Raw genomic sequence first — 17,366 nt, forward strand, 5'->3', positions numbered from 1 at the left:
CTGGTGAGCAATTGCATTGTGCATCACTTGCTTTGTATATTCTATTATTATTATTATTATATTTCAATTATTAAACTGTTCTTATCTCAACCCACGAGTTTTCTCACTTTTCTCTTCCAATTCTCTCCCCCATCCCACCGGGGCGGGGGAGAGTGAGCGAGCAGCTGTGTGGTGCTCAGCTGCCAGCTGAGGTTAAACCACGACACTCTGTAAACTGGATGGCATTCCAGAGAACGTGATCTCAAGCAAACAAGAGATGTACACAAGATGCATGAAAACCGGCTTATTTGTCTGTAGTTGCTGTTGTGTCCTTCCCCGAGTATCTCCTTTCATGACTATTGGAATATTAAGTGGACTGCAGGACTCCCAGACAGCCAAGTTCAAGTACAAGGGTAAGATATAGCAAGTACAGCTGTACAGAAATTATTCTGATGCTACAACTGTCCCTCAGCAGATGCACTCACTGCATGGACAACCAGTGCCTGCAGGTTATCCGCGTTCTCACAAGGTTCCCTGCTGCAACAACTCTGTCGCCCTGTCTCTCCTGTCTTCGGTACAAGATGTCACATATTGCCTGATTATCCTCAAGCCACTGAAATAAATAAGGGGAACCATCTTCAGACACACAGATCAAGCCCAATGCCCCCTCCCGAAAGTCCTGCTCAACTTCCCTGCTTCAGTTTCTGCAAGTTTCCAGCTCTTACTGCTGGTCCACATAAGGCTGATGCTCCAGCCATGGTCAGAATGACCCAAGTTCACCCTGCTCCCTCTCTCCCTCCCCTCTCTCACTGTACTTGTCTTATCTTAAGCTGACAATTCTTTGGGTAAATCGGCTTAGCGAGTTGGAAGGGCAGCTCCAGCAAGAGCAACCCCAGGATTAACAACCCCTCAATACCTCAGCATGGCTGGATCCCTTCCGCACAAGCTCCAGCCTGCATCATGCTTTGCAGAGAGGAAGCTGAGGCCAGCTGCCGTCATCAACACCATTCCTGACCACGCTGAGCAGAGAGGAGAAAAGTATTTTCCCTTGCAAGGGCCACTAACCTTGGGAATGGCTTCTGTCAGAGCATAGCTGGCTTTGTCACTGAGCCACACTTTCTCCTTGGGTGAGAGGCCTGCACCAACAGCCTGCAGCTCTGACAGGATAGATCCATAGGGCATCACCTGGATTTTAAACTCAGGCTCCAGGGTGGAGTCGAGCTGTAAGTGCTCCCTCACAGCTGGGTCCATCATCCGGTCACCATCGATGAAGAGCCTGAGAAACAAATCAGACAGAGCAGATAGGTGGGACCACATCTGACAGTGGCTGGAGTAAAGGAGGGAAGGAGAAACCCTTCTGGTGACATTTCAGGGAGAAAGGAGTTTGTTAATTATGTGGTATACTTTGTCCTATATTGTTTTAACCACTGGCCTTCACACAGCTTAAATCCTGCTTTGAAATTAAGATGTACCACTCTGCTGAGAGGAAAGGAGCTGATAGCATTTTTGTTTGTATGACACATTCAAAATGGCTGCATCCCATCACTGCGCTTCAAGCAGGAGAGAGTAACAGAGGCAAATAATGGCCATTCTCTAATTTTTAAGGGCAACATCTGGAAATGGAAAAGCTACTGTTGTTCTAAGCACCACATTGTTCTCGCTTTCACTGAATTGGAAAGTTCAGCTCAACCTTCACATACAACCTGTACTCACCCAGCCAGGTTTTACCTCAGATGCATCTAGCTAGCAGCTTGGAGATGCCTCTAAAAACCTTGTGCTTGCTGAGGCTTATTATATTGGCCAGTCACAGGAAAGAAGCCTTCTGTCATAAGCCAGCCCTGGAACTTTTCTACACAGTCCCTGCAGTTTTGAAGTGACTCTTCAATGACATTAGAGGAAAGTTTCCCAATGTCCAGGCCAGCGTTGGCTCTTACCCACATTTCACCCAGGGCTCCGAGGGCCCTCCATGTTATCTCAGGGTGACAGACAGAGGGGTGAGCCATCATGCCCAAGGTCACCCAGCAAGTCAGTCAAGGTGCTGAGAAGCGCAGCAGAGCTCTTGGGAGGAGAGTAATTAACATTGAAGACAAAAGTACTCAGAACGGACATTAAAGTGCCCGAGCATAGGCATTCTGAAAAAACAAATGCTTTGCCAGAACAGCTCTCCCACAGAAAAATGCATCTTGGGGGACAGAAGAGGGGAATACAAGCACCTGATTGTGTTCATTCCTATGACGGCGTATGCAAAAAACACAGGATTGTACTCAACATCAGAGCCTCGGAGGTTGAAAAGCCCTGGAAAATAAGAATGCCAAGAATCACAGTCCTGGTTCATCTTTTGCAACATTAGAGAAAGCCAAAAATAATCTCAGCAAAACACAGTCAAGCAATGAGTCGTCAAGGGCGCAGGCCGTGGGCCCAGCTCCCACCCAGCTGTCCCACATCTTGCTGCTTTTCTGGCAATCCTAAGTTTTTGCCAGGAGATGGCACCAGAACTGCAGTTTAAACACTCCCATTGGGCAAGGAAATTGGGGTTTAGCTTCTAAAGGAGGGCTGGCTTGGAAGAAAGCAGGTACAGGCAAAAAAGAGAAGGACACGTAAAAAAAAAAGCAGCGTTTGCCCTTTCTGGTCTGTGCAATGCTATAAAAGCTCACTTCTCAACAGCCAGAAGACTTCAAAGTTATAAGTTATCATTTTATTCCAATCCTTCTTTTGATACTTGAGGGAAGAGGGAGACACAATAGGCAAGACTAAAATACTTCAAAAAGGCCTCTCATTTGGGCGCCTCCAACATCTCAGATTCAGACTGCATAGTCTAAGGTTTTTTTCACAAAGATTTTATCCCACACAACTCCAGGCAAAGTCAAGAGGGGAAGATGTTCAGCATCTCCAAACTCCTGATTTTAGGGTCAAATAAAAACCCTGGGGTATCCAATTAGCTGAAATGAGTTACTCAAGGCAATAAGGCCAGCCAGCAGGACATCTGGGAAAAGACCCAACATGTCCTAAATCACAACCCAGCACGGTATTCATCGAACTGTGCAAATCCTGCCACGAAAGTAAAAACAGAGTTTGATTCTCTCCAGGGAACGAGTAGGTCACTTGAAAGCAGGAAAGAGCCACAAAGAACTCTTTACTGCATGGGTACAAACTTCCTCGCTCAGCCAACTCCCAATGCAGTAAGGAGGCAACAGCCTCCTCTGTGGCTCTCTTTCTGTCCCCAGAAACTTGTCTGGAGTTTAATACAGTGAATTGAATTAGGTAAAATTAAAGACAACTTCTCCCCCTTCCCCCTTTAGGATAGGAAATCAACCAGGCACCCGGCAATAAGCTTCTCTCATGACCCTCTGGTCCATCTTAAAACCCTTGATTCATAAACAAGCTTGGCTTTGCTGGAGACATTTAATCTGAAACCACCTCAGGGCACCAATTTATCATTAATTTAATTGGAGATGCGCCTGAAAAGGTGAAACACACAATCTCTACTCACGCAGGCCTCCCCAGGGAGGAGTCATATTCACCACTCTCAGAAGTACTTCTTTCATGAAACAAGCTCTTTGCTCAGTGTCCCAGATCCAGGAAAGCCCACAGACCTCAGCAAGCTGGCTTCACCCAGCGCCAGAGACGTTGCGCTGGCAGTGCTGGAGCTAGGAACACACCACCTTAATTTCTACCTTTTCAGATCAGACACGGGGCACAGGCATTAGCAGCACTCACACACTGCCAGCACTATGTTCCCACTGCACCAGTCTGTGCACCGGTGATTTCTGCACAAAGGATACACAGCACTAGTAACAACAGTCCTGGGGAAACCACTGCTGTTGCTGGCCATTCTCCCTTCCTACACACTGGGCTGGGAGCCAGGGTGTGGAAACTTAGTCATCCTGGGGCCCCAAACACAGAGGGGACTCTCTAGTGGGACCCTGGGTTGAAATGATCTGGAAATACAAGTTGAGTCCTGACTTACTTGTTTTAACCAAAGCATTTGCCAAACACTGGAGACGTAGAGACTGACTTAAAAAGTCACGACAATTAGGAAGATCACTGTGAATGCCACGTACCCCACCCTTGCCTTATGTATACAAAGCCACATGTTGCATTGCTTTGTTTATAGCCCAGCCTCCACAGCAGAAAACAGTCTCCATTTTCCCATAGGGTAAAGCAGCATCAGGATATTTTACAGCCAGAAAATCCCACAGGTCTTTTTTTTCCCCTTCAAACCGCCTCAGGCTTTATATATAACCTTCCTTTCTCTTTGCCTGGGCTGTTTTTCTAAGGTCGTGATTTGTTGCGTTTCCTGGGCCAAAAATGTACTCAGGAGCTGCATTGGTGTAACAAGGCACTGTGTAGAAATACAGGCTCGCTGTTTGTGACCTGTTACCAACACTGCCCTTGATACAAGTTAATTGACCTCTGACAAACACATTGGCTGTCATAAGTGCCTCTCACCCTGGCAGGGTTCTTCCTTTCCAAGGCAGGAAGGACATTTATTTTGTAGGAAGAACTGAGAAAGGAGATGCAAAGACTTACATGCTACTTCATCCAAGGCCGTTACCACAAACCACAGGACTTTCCTCTCAGCCATTTTTGAACGGAGGGCTACAATTTTGTCTCTCCAGCTGACCCCTGCAAAACACAGTATGAAAAGCTACAGTCACCAACTTTACCGGGGATGATGATGTAAGCACAGACCAACGCATTGGATTTTGGAGGTACCCAAAACACACTGTGCTTGTGCTCCTCACTCCTTTCTAATATGAATATCAGTTATCTTAAACGAGCTACCCTCCAGACATCCATGGATTTGTTTTGAAGTTATCTAGCCTCTAGCGAATGGTTATTTGAAGTTTTGAGGACAAAGGGGTCATTAGCTGAGGTCCGATCACCTTCTTGACCTATTCATAGCGGATCATATTGAGCTGCAGTAGTGTTTTTCTCACTGGTTTGTAAGAGGAAACCAAAGGGAGATAGGGCAGTAGAAACAGTCCCTGTCTATTGGGAGTTAAGCTTCTCACCTGTGTAACTCGGGTCAAGCGTGATGAGAGGCTTGCAGGGGCGCTGAGGACAGTCTGTCCAGATTGTATCGATCAGGTTTTCTTTGACAGGCACAAGGTCGTGACCAGCACTTCTCAAGGCTTTGGACATCCTCTTCCACTGGTCTGCCGAAGGGAAAAGAGTCAAGAGTGATGGCTTTAAAGAACACACACTGGTTCAACAACAACCCCATTCACAGGGGGCAAACTCAAGAATCTGAGTCTCCTCCTTTCCTTCTAGCCTCTCCTTCTTCCCATTCCCTTAAAAAACAAAGCAAAAGCTATTGCAATTACAGTTCCACAAAGGCAGCCGCTACAACAAGCAGCGGGTACAGAACCTCGCAGCCCTGGAGCCTCATGCTTGAGCTGAAGAAGAACTGCTCCAGCTGGGAGACAGAAGTCACTGGCAGAAGCCATTCCAGAGGCTGCTGTAAGGGTGTCCTCTACCCCAGTGCAGAACCATGCTAGATTTAAGCTAGATGAGAGATGAGATGGGCTTCCACACAGCCATGAGACTGATCCTTAGCCCATCTGAATCAAGCAAATGTCTCCCCTTGCCTCCAGTGACCTTTAGATTGGGCCCCATGCCCTGAAGCATGAGTAAATGGATACTCATTCATCTGATATAAATGGTACCTCTCCAGGAATGTGCTTCCTACAGGGAAAGCTGCAGAGATGCTGAGACCACCAAGCAGGAGTAGCAATGTGAGTTTTGCCTGCGTGTTCTGGCTCACACGCTGGCCAAGGCATTCAGCAACTTTGTACTGAAGTGCCCGTGACAAGCCACAGCACAGACAAAAGGAGGTGGATCAGGACTCTGCTTTTCAGGTAAGGTCACTGCAAGCCCAGAGAGTAGTTCACGTCCCTTGTGTTTTGGAGTCAATGCACTGCTGTGGAGCTCTCATGATACATGCCTAAAACCAAAATCCAACCTGTTTTGCATAACAGTTTAACCCACCACCCCATCTGGGCTGAAACACGGTTAGCTACATACCATCACATAACAGCTTAGCCAGGGAAGCAAGGAAGAAAAATTTAGTTGCCCAACCCAGAGTTATAAAATAAAGTAAAACCAACCAGCCGGAATAATGAAAGGGTCCACTCCCACCTTCGAGCCTTCTGGGAGGACACTCACTAGCCAATCCTCCTGAGTCGGTGTATCTTTCAGGCCTCCACAGATTTAAAAAAAAAAAAAGAAAAAAAGAGGTTCAAAGAAGCAGTCATACTGAGGCATTCCCACAGTACCCAAAAAGTCCAAGCTAACGCATCAGATACATCTACTAATGAATGTCTAGACCTATGGGCAAGAAGAGTCACAAGACACTAAAGCAGGAGCAGCAGTGTATCCAAGATGTCCCTAAGCCCCTGCATGATTGGGTATCCCTACAGCCCAAGCTGTAACATGTGTGAAGTGACCAAATAGCCTGTGACTGTTCTCTGTTTATCAGTGGAGCCGTATCCCAGCCTTCTGTGTACCCATTTTCATGAGTGTCCAGTTGTTATCCATTTGATGTGCAGCTTGCAGGAAGTAGCGTCCATCTGTCCACATAGCTGCATGCTGTTCAGTTACTATGGCAGTACCTAGACAGAAAGATGTGGTGATTTAGAGGTGGGCAGCCACCATGCAGAGACACAGACAGCAGGGGGAGTGTTTGAAATGGACCCCAATTCCCCAAAAGGCAGCTCAGCTCACTGTTGAAAAGTTAGTCCAGTTTCAGTGGAGATATTCACCGTTTACCCTGCACTACGACCTTCCAAATCCTATCAGAGACAGTATGCACTAGGATGCAGCTTAATGAATTGCCTCAGATGAATTCAACGTAAGCATATCTCAGCCAGTCAGTGGAACTGGGTAAATGGGGTTTTCCAAACCTCCTGTAACAGAGACTGTGGTCTCCACTTGGCTGTTGTCACAGTAACACATACTGTACATCCCCAGACTCCATCCCATCTTCTTTCGGGAAGGAAGCCTGGGCTCTGGCCATCCACAAGAAACAGCTGTTACTAGGCTAGCAGACGTGGGTATCACTCCCAGCTGTCAGCTGCACCCCTTTCCCAAATGTTACAGCTCTAGCAGAGATGACTGAACAGGAAATATGAACATAAACTTCTGCTGGTTTCAGTGTTCGTCCCATTCCACTGACTCCAGATGGAGCGATGCAAGCAGACAGCTGAGGGGCAGTGACATCTCAGCAAGGCACTCTAGCTGCCTTGCCCTTGGCAATTAAAAAAAAAAAAAAAGAAAAAAAAGAAAAAAGGCACGAACAGAAACTGAATCCAAGTCTTTTGAGTATCTGCATCTTGACCATACTCTCTGTCACCAGAAACTGAAGCCCAGATTAGCAGAGCAAAGTTTCCAAATATGAATTAATTGTCTTCTACCAAACTCCCCCAACACAAACCCCATTTTAAGCTGCTTCAGCCTGAAAAGATAAAGCAAGAAACACAAGGTGAGCCCCTGTGTGAAACCTCACTGATTTACTGAGCACTAGGCTGGGAACACAGACCTTCCAAGTACATAACAAGGGCCCAAAATAGAGAGGAAGGTTATGAAGAGGCCATGCAGAAGGCGTGAAATTAATACAGGATTCATGTTATCCATTAACAGCAGCCTGCAGCCACTGGATTTATCACCTTCTACACGAGGTCCCAGAGTAGTTCATAGGAACTGATGAAGGGACCCTCCAAACACATAGGTAGCAGTATGTATTAAACCGATTTACAATTCAGAGGGGAAAAAGACCTCAATAGTCTAAAGTGACTTTCCAACAATCACACAGCAGAATAAGTTGCAGAGCTTAGGGTACAGCTAGGGTAAAAACTAGGTCTCTTGAAACACAGACCTATCCTACAGCCAAGAAAACATCCTGTCTCGGCAAGATAAGCAAACTTTTCCACAGCGTTCAGTTTTCAAATGCAGTGTTTCTGGCCCTGGCTCTGTTTAAACAGAAAGGCTAGCTAAAGTCCATCTACTATTCACCCAGCCCAAACGGGCAATGTAAAAATCTGTTCGTACTGGCTGCACATCAAAAGAAATGACCGTAGGTTACAAGCACCACATCAAAGAGTTAACAGGATTTCACTTTACGAGAGGTTCATTCAGGGGTCAAACATTTTCTGAAAACTTGTTATTGCGCTGATATTACATAATTCCAGCGGGTAGCCAAGACATAATTCTGCAGATGCTGAAATGGGAAGAAAACAGTCCAAACAAGCTGGATATGTTTCCTTTTTCATCCTGCCTCTATGCCGTGAATGAGACTATTTCTTTACAGGGGAATTATGTACATTAGCAAGAACCCAAGTTCTGGAAAGGTACCTGCAGAGCCATCAAATCCAGAGATGAACGCCCGTCTGCAATCACAGGGTGCAATGTACTCACTCTAGAAAACAAAAGAGGCAGCAATTATTTATAGCAGCAGGGGAAAAAAAATCAGCTGATGACAAATACATTGATAAGCTTTTTCTCCTAAAGGACGCCACAGAGAGAATGAAATGAGTTAAAAAATCCTGGGCTCTACTCCACTGGAACATTTAATCATCTGTGATTATATTGTATTTATGTCCAACTGGGTTGGTTTTTTTTTTAAGCTGCAGCACTTTTCTCCCACAAACGTCTGTAAACACTGAAGTGCTTCAGAGTTTGCAGATGTTTATTTCACACTCAGCCTCCCCTTTGGGCAACAAACAAATGCTGCCTTTGAAGCTGCAATGTGAAAGGAAAAGAAACCAGAAGCACCCCTTTATCTTGGAAACAGAGTAATCAGCGCATAAAAACTGTAAAATTCACTATCTCCAGTGAAGTCCCCTCACTGGCAGTTATAAGAATTTCTTTAAGACTTTCTTTTCCACAACAATGACATTGAAAGAAAATCATCAAGGTGGTAAAACTGTAAAAACTTTAACCCTTAGGTCCTTTCATAATTAGATTCTGATCCTCTCACTTCTTCCTTGCCTACTCAAAACCCAACTACACCACAAACCACCAGACCATGGTTTGGTGGGTGAGAGGGAATCAAAGACTACTAGTCCATCCTCATCCCAAACCCGTCACAACCTGCATTTGTGGACACATCTGTTGGCAGCATTACAGAAGAGCCTGAGAATGCACAGATACCTGACATCCACAGGAGCTGCCAAAATTAAAAGAACAACTCTACCTTCAAATGACCCACACACCATTTTTATGGGATCCCATTCTGGCAAGTTTGGAGGTCAGAACTGCTGAGTAGGCCTGTTAATTAACTAGCGCAACTCAGCAAGTCAGCTTAATCCAGGCTGACAGCACCAATGTTCGAGCTGCAAAACCCCTGGATTTGTACCTTACAAATGGTCTGAAACCAAAGTCTGTTCCTCTGCCCATAAAGTTTCTCTGCACCCAGCTGTGCTGTGGCAAAAGAAACATTTTAGGGACTGAGCTGAGAAATCACAGCCAGGGCTATTTTTAAATCACCTGATTGTTAGAAAATACTCCCTTCAAATCTGTTACTCTTCACTGTTCTAAAGAAGACAGAAGGTTCAAAGCACAGGAGTGAGTGAGAAGCACAAATCGCAGCACCTGTGACCAACTCTTTATTTCTGCTCCCAATCACCCCACAGTCAAAACCCCTCCAAGAACAGCTATGTCTCTCCCCTCCTGGGAGATGACCTAGGCAGCAGCTACCAACCATTCACCACTGTTTTGAAACTGAGCCTTGGGACAGCAAAACCCATGGCCCAAAAGAGGATCTGGCCGAGTAGCTTTTGCTCCTGATTGCCAGGGAAGGTTCCTGGGATAGGCTCCCAAGAAATCCTCTATTTTATCCAACCACTGATGAAAGCTGGCAGAAATGGGGCAGATATTGAGACCACGGGTGCCCTCACCTCTGAGCCAGTCCAGTTCTCTGTGCCTCTTCCTGTCCAGCCCCACAGACCCCACAGGGCTGTGACATAAGCTCAGCAGCTGTGGGGAGGAGAGGGGGTCAGGATACCTACCTCGGGAAGGGACAACTGCCCTCCGCACAACCTCTAGCTGACCGGATGGACCCACCTCAGCCCACCACAGCACCACCATCACCACTAACCCCCTTTAAAATCACAACGGAGGCATCAGCAGATAGAGAGGACAAAGTCGTTCAGGGAACAGAATCAAATGCCCGTTTCCCCGGCTGCCTGTCTCGCAGCAGCAGGACAGAACATGAAGGCAGAGCGATGCTGGACCTGAGAAGGATTCCCCATTTCAACATTTCCTAACGACTATTCAGCCTGTTGACTGCTACGACTTCCCCTCTCCTGCACTTCTCAGCTCACAGCTGGGACACCATCTCCCAGGGTCCAATGCCTAAAGGGGATGCTGGAAATTTTGCATTGTGGATAATATCACTAAGTACCTCTCAAATCAGACCAGCGATTTCTCTTCCCTTTCTCTTGACCAATGCAGCAGAAACTACAGGCTAGTTTGCTTGTGCAGACAAGCAATCTCACATTCCTAAGAAGGGTTAACACTGAGCTAGTTGCATTAACAGCACAGAACAGTGAAATGGATTAAAACAATTTAAAAAAAAAAATCTAAAAGGAAAAAAACAAGTCTATCAGTTTTAGATCAGGTAAAAGCTGACCTAAACTAACAAAGACCTTGACTGCCTGGGAAATACCTCATGCTGTCCCATTCACAGACAAATCCAGGGAATGTTTTAAGAGTTTACAATGAGGCAGATGGGCTTTAAAAGGGAGTATGAGGGATCTGGAAGGGAAGATGGTTCACTCATCTGTCAGTTTGAATTCTTGCACACCCACCTGTTCTGTTCCATGCAGCAACCCCCACTGTGCAAAGATGAGCCTGTGTTTTGCACAAGCTAAAATTACACGGGGAACACCTGCGTACGCCACACAAAGTACAGCCCACAGCAGTCAGAACAAGGTATTTCCCTGGGGCTTGTCTTGCAGCTCCGATGGCCTTCAACCTGGCCCTCCTCAGGCCTTTCATGTCTGCTTTCCACCACACTTGTCAGTCCTTGACACGCAGACAAAACTGGGGGGCTGCATTACAGAAACCCTCAGCTAAGCCAGGAAGAACCCCCCAAAAAAATCAGTGGTGCTTACCACCAGAGCCTGCATTGGGCCATTAACATGTTAAAGCTTATTCTATCCTAATGTCAATGCAGATCAGCAATGAAAACTGCAGCTTGCTGCCCTTAGAGCTACGACACCGATGCCATTAAAGAACACTGCTGTGTACTCGGAGGGAGGTCGGTATTCACTGCCAAAAACCTAACTGCATTGGTAAGATCTGGAACAGGTCAGTGCAACCTGTGCACAAGCCGTCTCTTGCTTTATAACTCCACTGATTCTTCTGCTCAGAACAACCGTGTGTCAGAGGAGCCAGCCCTGAGCAGAAGACAGCATCTCTGCCAACCCAAACATGGGGCCCTGAGCTGGGCAGGTGCTTCCTTGATGTGGAAGACCAGCCAGATCTGACTAGATTTGTTTTCACTGAGTCAAGGCCTGGGGGTGGAAGCCAGCCCCAGTTAAGCTGTGACTGGCTCCAAACCCAAGCTCTAATCCAAACATCATTCCCTCCCATTAAGAAGAAAGCTCCTCCAATCTCTGAATATTCCCATGTGGGCAAACTCCAGTTTCAATGTAAACTGGGTGACTCAACATAAAAATGGATCCTGCATTTACCACTGCAACAGCCCAAAAGCTCAGACAGGCATTTTTAACCGAACCACAAAGGACTTAGGTGCTTCATTCCCAAAAGCATGGCATTTCACCCCTTCATGATCCAAGGCATTAGCAGCCTTGGTTAAGCCAGAGTCAGAGCTAGCTGTGTTTGAGAAGCTCTGCAAGTCTTTCAGCTCCTTACGCAACTAAGTATGGAAAGCAAAGGATACAACTGGTGGCAAGCCTCCTGGCAGTATTATAACTTAAGCCTTCTAGCCTTGGCAGGAAAACCAATATTAAAAGCATCACAGAGCTCAGAGCTCAAACATTCCCAGTATTACAAAGAGAAATTAGTCAGCAAGTTGCAGCATCGGGGTCTATCAGCATCAGTCCAATCCAGGAGTTCCTTTGAAACCTACAAGGGAATAGTTTCCCCCAATCTAAACCCTGCATCAACACCACAAGAGGGAAAGCCCTCTTTGTTGACAAGTTCTCTGATGTGGATCCCAGGACAGCCTCAGGAACAGCTGAGAGAGGCAAGGACAGCAATAAGAAGCTTGGGCTGTGGGGAGGAAATGGCTCAAGCCACCAAAAGCTCAGGTATCATTAACCACAGTCTTCTGAGTCATGGAGGGAGCTGCCCAAGAGCAAAATCTGACTGCAGGGCTATAAAGTTCTTATTTGCATAAAGGAAACAAATCCTTGCTTGGAATGTGGAGAAGCTGCAAATCTCAGCTCATCACAATTTACCTGGAATCAGTAAGCCTGTTCTAGGATCAACAGGTTTCCGCCAATGCCTAAAATTGCACCAATTCCCAAACCTCACAGACAAAATCCTGCACTTGCTAGTCAGGAGGCGCCAGAATCAGCAGCTTTTAGTAATCGTTTCCATTCAGATAGATTCGCTCTGCAGAGAAACCTGACCAACTCGCCCGGCAGGAAATAGCAACATGGGGTTCTCTGCTTAACTGCACTCTGTCAAGGAAAAGAAAGCAACAGAAAAACCCAGAAGTCCTGAGGGTCACATTCTTCAACTCACATGACAGCATTTAACATCTAGTGAAATGAAACCAGAGTTATATATGGACAGAGGCAGCTCGAGGCAGGAATGCAGCAGACAATAGCAGCTGCAGAGAACGCCTTTCCTCTACCTGCCCAAGTTTGGATCTCCCTAAGAGGAAACACGATGCTGCACAGAGCACAGGCAAGTCTGGACCCAGCTCATCCCAGTGCCAAGTCAAGGGCAAAGGTTCCGATTCAGTTGCATTTTGCTCTCCTGCACCCTAGGGTAAAAGGGAGCTTTGGGTGTGAGCCAGGAAAGCTTCAGGTCTTTTGTTTCCTGAAAATGGCTGACGGTTCTTGAGTCTCCTAACAGAGCGAACAGAAGAGTGAAACTAGCATATGTGCAGGCAGGGGAGGTAAAAGGCAGTTCAACAATTTAAAATTAATGTCACGGACTACAAAAATCTTAACGGTGGAAGCAGAACACAACACAGTTACCGCCACGGGTTACCACCCTGGGCCCAGACTTCCCTCCTGTCTTTAGTGCACAGAACAAGCTGATGCAGAGCAGCATCGAAAGGGAACTGTTGCTGTGGCCTGTTCCTTCCCTGCCTCTCCAAAGGCCCCTCTGCGTGGGATCTGAAGGGCTTTAGCATAAGGCAGCAAATTCCAGCAAGAACCGGATCTAGCAAAGGGAAAGCTCTGCAACCAATCCTTTGCCACCTCCCTTAAGAGTATGTGTTGGTCAGGAGGTGCTCATAGGGAAACTAAAGCCCAGATAATGCCTTTTCCTCCCCCACTAAATCCATTCTTCCCAACAGCCAGGAAGGGGACAGCAAGTGCTCTGGCAAGCTCCCTTTTTTGCAGCGTGAGCTCCCTGGAGACAATCTGATGAGAAGTTTCTGGTGGAACATCCACGCTGATTTGTTACAAGAACATAAAAACCTCAGTCTCCTGAATAGACTCCAGAAACTTTTTCCAACATGATGTTTCTCACGTTACCCAGGCTTTTATGCTAGAACCATTAAAGCGAGTGAAAGAAGGATGATTTTAGTTATCCTTGGCTTTTATTTTTTGCAGGGAAGGAAAGTGCAATCATTCCCATAATCCATCCATCCATACCTGGTGGGCATCTCCAGAGGGCACTATGTAGGCTTGGACAGGCTCCTGGACATATTTGGGACTCTTCATCACCTGCCGCAGTTGCTTCAGCAGCTCCGTTGTAATTTTTGGACTCATCTTCCTACCTGCAACTAAAACAAAGCACAAAATTTCAGAGCTTCTCCAGCTGTCCCGGGCCACTCACACACACAGGCTGGAGGCCGTCACCACTGGAAACTCCCCTTGAGGACAACTGTGCCAACATCATCCCTTTCAGCCCAGAATTTCTCCTGTCTTGTCACTTGAGTCACGTTCCTCGAGAATGAGGGATCAGGTTGAGGCCAGAGAGTCAAAGCTGGTCTATCCTGTATAGGACCTTTCCCACCTGGTGAAGGACTGGCATGCCCAGTGGTGATACACACGAGCTTAACACACTTGCCAACCCTTCTTGCATGTGGACAGCACCAGAAACCAGAGCAACTCAGACATGCCCTATGCCAGCCAGGAAAGGTCTTGGCATGTGATGTTGATGGTCCCAAGTACCCACAGATCAGAAGTAGCCCCACCCGTCATGTGCACAGAGAGAAACTCAGTCTTTTCACTCTGGAGACAGAGATACTGTGGCTTGTATGCCACAGGAGCACAGGCTGCTGGGAGAGCAAGCCATACACGTCAGGAACTCAGAAATGGACCAGTTAAGGATGCAATTCTTAGAAGTTTCACTATAGCCCAGGGTTTCATAGTGGACTGGTGACCAGATTAACTCAGACAAAAGAAATCTGCTCCCAAGGACATACACAAGGATGTGTTCACTGGCTATATTTACCTCTGGGCTGCATGTTAGTTCACCTAGCAAGAACACAACTATAACAGGAGGAACAGGCGTTGAGCTCTCACAAGTGACTGCCAGGGGACAACTAGGGAGGCTTAAAGGAAACTTCTCTGAAGACCTTTGGCAAATGTTCTGCAGATCTCAGCTGGTGTCAGGCAGGCAGGGGTGGGGCACAGGCTGGATGGAAGACAGCATATCAGAGGGGAAAACAAGGGCACAGGCCAATCACCCTCCCTTGCTGTGGTTTTGCAATGGATGTATCTTTGGCATTGCAGTGAACACCAGCCTCTCAGTTTGCTACCCAGAAACCGTCAGTAGTCGGGGCCCGCTGTGAGCACCACACACAGTGACGCATCAGGCCATGCTGCTGTGCTGGCGCGAGTGAAGGCTGCAGTGGAAGGCACCAGCTGACTGCAGAGGATGTTCAAGCTGTGGGGGAGGCCTGGCCTGAAAGCCTATGAAAATTAAGAACCTCTTCAGAGGTTCTCTCCATCTTTTCTTCACTCACATCTCCAAAGGGTGCCCAAAGTGGGATAATCCCCTTCCCGGTTCTCTACACATTCCTTTCACATTTTTAAGAACGTGCTGGGATCTTACAACTTTAATGCCTTCACTTTCCAGGGCAAGGTGGGTAGGCTCTGTGCTGCTTGAATGCCATGCTATGCCGTATTTTATTCTGACCAGATCATTTCACAGCCATGTCCACAAACAGATCATAGATGGGAGAAGCAAATAGCATGCAAGTCTCAAACATTTTTTGCTTATCCAGGCACTTATTCTATTTACACCTCAGTAACTACCAGGAGCCCCAAGCAACATTACGGTCTTATGCCAAAACACAATAAGGCACAGTCCCTGCCCTGTGATGTTTGCCATCTAAACAGGAAGGCAGAAAAGCAGCCTCCATTTCACAAGCCAAGGTCACACAGCAGCGCCATGACCAAGTCAGGAACCGAACCAAGATCTGATGCATTCAGGTGTAAAAATCTCAACCCAAGACCACCATTCACACATCTTGTCACAGGAAGTTTAGAGCATACCAGACTTGTGTGTGACTGACTGTTTGCCCACAGGTACACTGTGTTTTAAAACCCAAACCACAAGAAGCAAATCAAGCTCAAAAGGTACCATACACTAAATCCTCAAATTGGTATCTTGACTCCAGTGCCTTCGCTGGGATTAGAGTACACCTCAGATTTATTTCCAGGACAAATTTCATAGTTTTATACAGTGTTTGCAAGCTACACTGAACTTTATTATACTGTGATTGTTTATGCCTGTCCTCTGTAACGAGCTGCTGTAACATTCTATAACATTGCTGCTGATTTATGTTCAGACAGAGGAAAAACACAAAGGAGAGCAAGCAACAACATAGCGACTAGCCAGCGGAAAAGAATCTCTTTCTACAAACTCATAAGGACACAGCTTCCTTTCTTGACCTGTGCTTTGTCTCCAGGAGCCTGAAAGTCTCATTTAAATAGGCAAGGAACGACAAGGCTTTGCCTTTTAATAAAGCTCCTTGCTGACAAGCCACCGTTTTCTTAGCAAGCAAGATATTCTCTCAAGGACAAAAAAAAAAAAAAAAAAAAAAAAAAAAAAAAAAAAAAAAAAAAAAAAAAAAAAAAAAAAAAAAAAAAAAAAAAAAAAAAAAAAAAAAAAAAAAAAAAAATCATTTAAAAAGTACTCTCAATTTAAAAAGTACTCTCACTGTTGAAAGATTTGCTTGCAGTATTAAAAACACAACTAAGCTAGATTAGCAACAAAAGCCATATTACGGAGGACATCTATTTTAGATAACCCCTACAGTATAAGAAAACACTTCAAAAAAATCCTCCACAAGCTTTCCAATAAAGTTGTCTTCAATTTCCAGAGAAAGAGCAGCTCTTTTCTCCCAGATCTTTGGTAGCCATTTACTCTGGTCGCCCTATAATTTCTAACAGATAAGCTTTCCTTTCTTGGCCATACTTATAAGCCTCTACAAAGTTAAAACAGCTTCTCTATCATTATTTAATCACTCCAGTGATTAAAACCAAACACAGCTGAAATGAAGGTAGTGGATTTAGCAGTGCAAGAAACAGTCCCATTCTCTGCCCTAACTTTTTCAAAGGTATCAGACTGCCATGTTACCTGCCTCTGTAGTTCCCCACGTCTGGATGCCTCTTGCCTCTGCTCACACAAAATACCATTCAGCTCTTTGCTTGGCCTTCATAAGCTCCACTGCGCCTGAGAAAGCAAAGGGTGAAACTGAAATGGCTAACAAACTTTGCCCCCCATAAAACATTCTCATCCCCGAGCAAAGAGCTGAAAATGCATTAACACTACGTTCCACTGGCAAGATTAGAGATGCACTGAGGGTGAACCATGGGGGAGCCGGGAATGTCAAGGGCCAGGCATTTGCTTGTCAAGATTTACGATTGAATCTTGCAAGCGTGTGCTGTTTTACGCCAATTTGTTTTCACAATCATTCTATCAGAGGCCAGTCCCCATTTTACAGATGGGGAAACTAAGGCAGAGCAGAAGTAACATGTGAAGTATCACTGCAGCATGGTGGCAGTCAGAGTTGGATCTCAAAATCTGTCACTGTCTAGACATACATTATCTGCACCTTACTCAGACCACAGGAGTCAGTCCTCCAAGAGCCCAGGCCAGATCCTGCCTGGACAGCATCTCCATGAGAGACACAGGGCAAAGAGCGACCGCAAAAATGCTGCTGGAGGAACCAGACGCTTCCTCCTGCCTCCCACGTGCACACAGAGTGATGGGCTGCTGCAACCCCA

At 46.2% G+C, this 17,366-nt stretch overlaps 1 protein-coding gene across 2 annotated transcripts in view; it reads right to left on the bottom strand.

Annotated features, from left to right (window-relative positions):
- The window catches only part of XPNPEP1 (X-prolyl aminopeptidase 1), a 33,781-nt gene extending 16,972 nt beyond the window's left edge, over window positions 1-16,809 (bottom strand). For both annotated transcript variants that reach the window (XM_009277853.2, XM_009277852.2), the window contains exons 1-9: window positions 16,717-16,809; window positions 13,779-13,909; window positions 8,332-8,395; window positions 6,489-6,593; window positions 6,090-6,182; window positions 4,995-5,138; window positions 4,510-4,605; window positions 2,193-2,274; window positions 1,045-1,255 (exon numbers count right to left, since the gene is read on the bottom strand). In XM_009277853.2, the coding sequence (XP_009276128.1) occupies window positions 1,045-1,255; window positions 2,193-2,274; window positions 4,510-4,605; window positions 4,995-5,138; window positions 6,090-6,182; window positions 6,489-6,593; window positions 8,332-8,395; window positions 13,779-13,895 (912 nt within the window). In that variant the 5' untranslated portion in view covers window positions 13,896-13,909; window positions 16,717-16,809. The remainder of the gene's footprint in view (window positions 1-1,044; window positions 1,256-2,192; window positions 2,275-4,509; window positions 4,606-4,994; window positions 5,139-6,089; window positions 6,183-6,488; window positions 6,594-8,331; window positions 8,396-13,778; window positions 13,910-16,716) is intronic.
- Window positions 16,810-17,366: the final 557 nt, after the last annotated feature.

The sequence above is a fragment of the Aptenodytes forsteri genome, unplaced genomic scaffold (assembly GCF_000699145.1).
Source record: "Aptenodytes forsteri isolate BGI_AS27 unplaced genomic scaffold, ASM69914v1 Scaffold15, whole genome shotgun sequence".
NCBI classification, from domain to species: Eukaryota; Metazoa; Chordata; class Aves; order Sphenisciformes; family Spheniscidae; genus Aptenodytes; species Aptenodytes forsteri.